A 1,371-nucleotide genomic window follows, 5' to 3' on the forward strand; every position below is an offset into this window, starting at 1 on the left:
AAAAGAACATTGCAAAAAGAAATGTAATTTTAACGTAATTTTTACTATACAATATTTTTTCCATATATAAATTGGCTGACTCATAAAGTACATCTGTACGTATATTATAAAATAGAATATATCTAAATTGCAAAATTACCTGCGAGAGATAACGTCCAGAGGTAGTAGTCGTATGCATTGTTGATGAAATTCGCCGTCGAATTAATGAAGCTCGCCATTGCCTGTAAATTACCCTTCATTTTAGAAATCTTCATGACTTTATGTTTATAGTTATGCATTTATAAAAATTTTAAAACATTTTCTATTTTAATACAATCATATTGTATAAATAAATATATAACTGTGTATTTTGTAGAGAAAGTAATTTAACATAATAAATCCTCTAATGTGTAGTCTTTTTCTTATTTTTCAGAACTAATTCAACCCTTATAGAAATGTAATACTGATAAGTAATTATCACTGGCCAAATTATTACTTATCAGTATTACATTTTTATAAGGGAATAATGCAAAATCTTAGCACGGCAAAATGCAAAATACGTTTCTCTGCCTGTTTTTTCCTCTCTTTTGTTTAACTTCGACCTATTTCGTAATGAATCGTTCTTAATTGTTCTAGAACGATTTTGTAATCATCTTACTCCATAAGTTACTTTAACAATTGCTATTAAGTAAGATCAAATTCCAAGATCAAATATTTGTATTTGAAATACAGTATTTTAAAATTACGTGCATTTAATATTGAAATTTGATGGATAAGAAAAAAAAGCCTGACTTGCTATATTCATTAAATCAATAAAATCAACAAAATCAATAAAATCCATGTTCAATGATCCATATTGAATACATGTACGTTTTAAAATACTGTATTTGAAATACACGTGCGTTTTAAAATATTGTATTTGAAATATAGTATTCAATATGGATTATTGAATATAGATTTTATTGTTTAATGAAGTAAGTCAGGCTTTTTTTCTTATCCGTCAAATTTCAATGAGAGATTCTTTGACAAATTTAGAGTGGACTTTCTAGCACAACGTGCCGAGAAGAGTCATTACGTAAAACGTGATCTGTCTCTAAGTTGAAATTCTATTGAACAGATGCAACCTGAAGTCGAATAACTTAAATCCCTATTCAACCTAAGTCTTAGCTTCTGCGCGAAAGGAGAAATCGACTTTCCCGCTTGAACGTAGATATTTACTTAAAAGTGTGCTTGCTTTTAATCATGTAAAATTTGCAGTAAAAGCAGTTCACTAATATCCGGTATATATATATATATATATATATATATATATATATATGTGTGTGTGTGTGTGTGTGTGTGTGTGTGTGTGTGTGTGTGTGTGTGTGTGTGTGTGTGTGTGTGTGTGTGTGT

The 1,371-nt window shown here is 28.6% G+C and overlaps 1 protein-coding gene across 6 annotated transcripts in view; it reads right to left on the reverse strand.

Moving 5' to 3' along the window:
- Window positions 1-1,371, reverse strand: part of LOC116847593 (elongation of very long chain fatty acids protein 4-like) — a 38,377-nt gene that overhangs the window by 11,895 nt on the left and 25,111 nt on the right. For all 6 annotated transcript variants that reach the window (XM_032822727.1, XM_032822725.1, XM_032822731.1 and 3 more), the window contains one exon: window positions 140-221. In XM_032822727.1, coding sequence (XP_032678618.1) covers window positions 140-221 — 82 coding nt within the window. The remainder of the gene's footprint in view (window positions 1-139; window positions 222-1,371) is intronic.

The sequence above is a fragment of the Odontomachus brunneus genome, unplaced genomic scaffold (genome assembly GCF_010583005.1).
Source record: "Odontomachus brunneus isolate Ranch 3 - 2012 unplaced genomic scaffold, Obru_v1 Obru_scaffold_081, whole genome shotgun sequence".
In the NCBI taxonomy this organism is placed as follows: Eukaryota; Metazoa; Arthropoda; class Insecta; order Hymenoptera; family Formicidae; genus Odontomachus; species Odontomachus brunneus.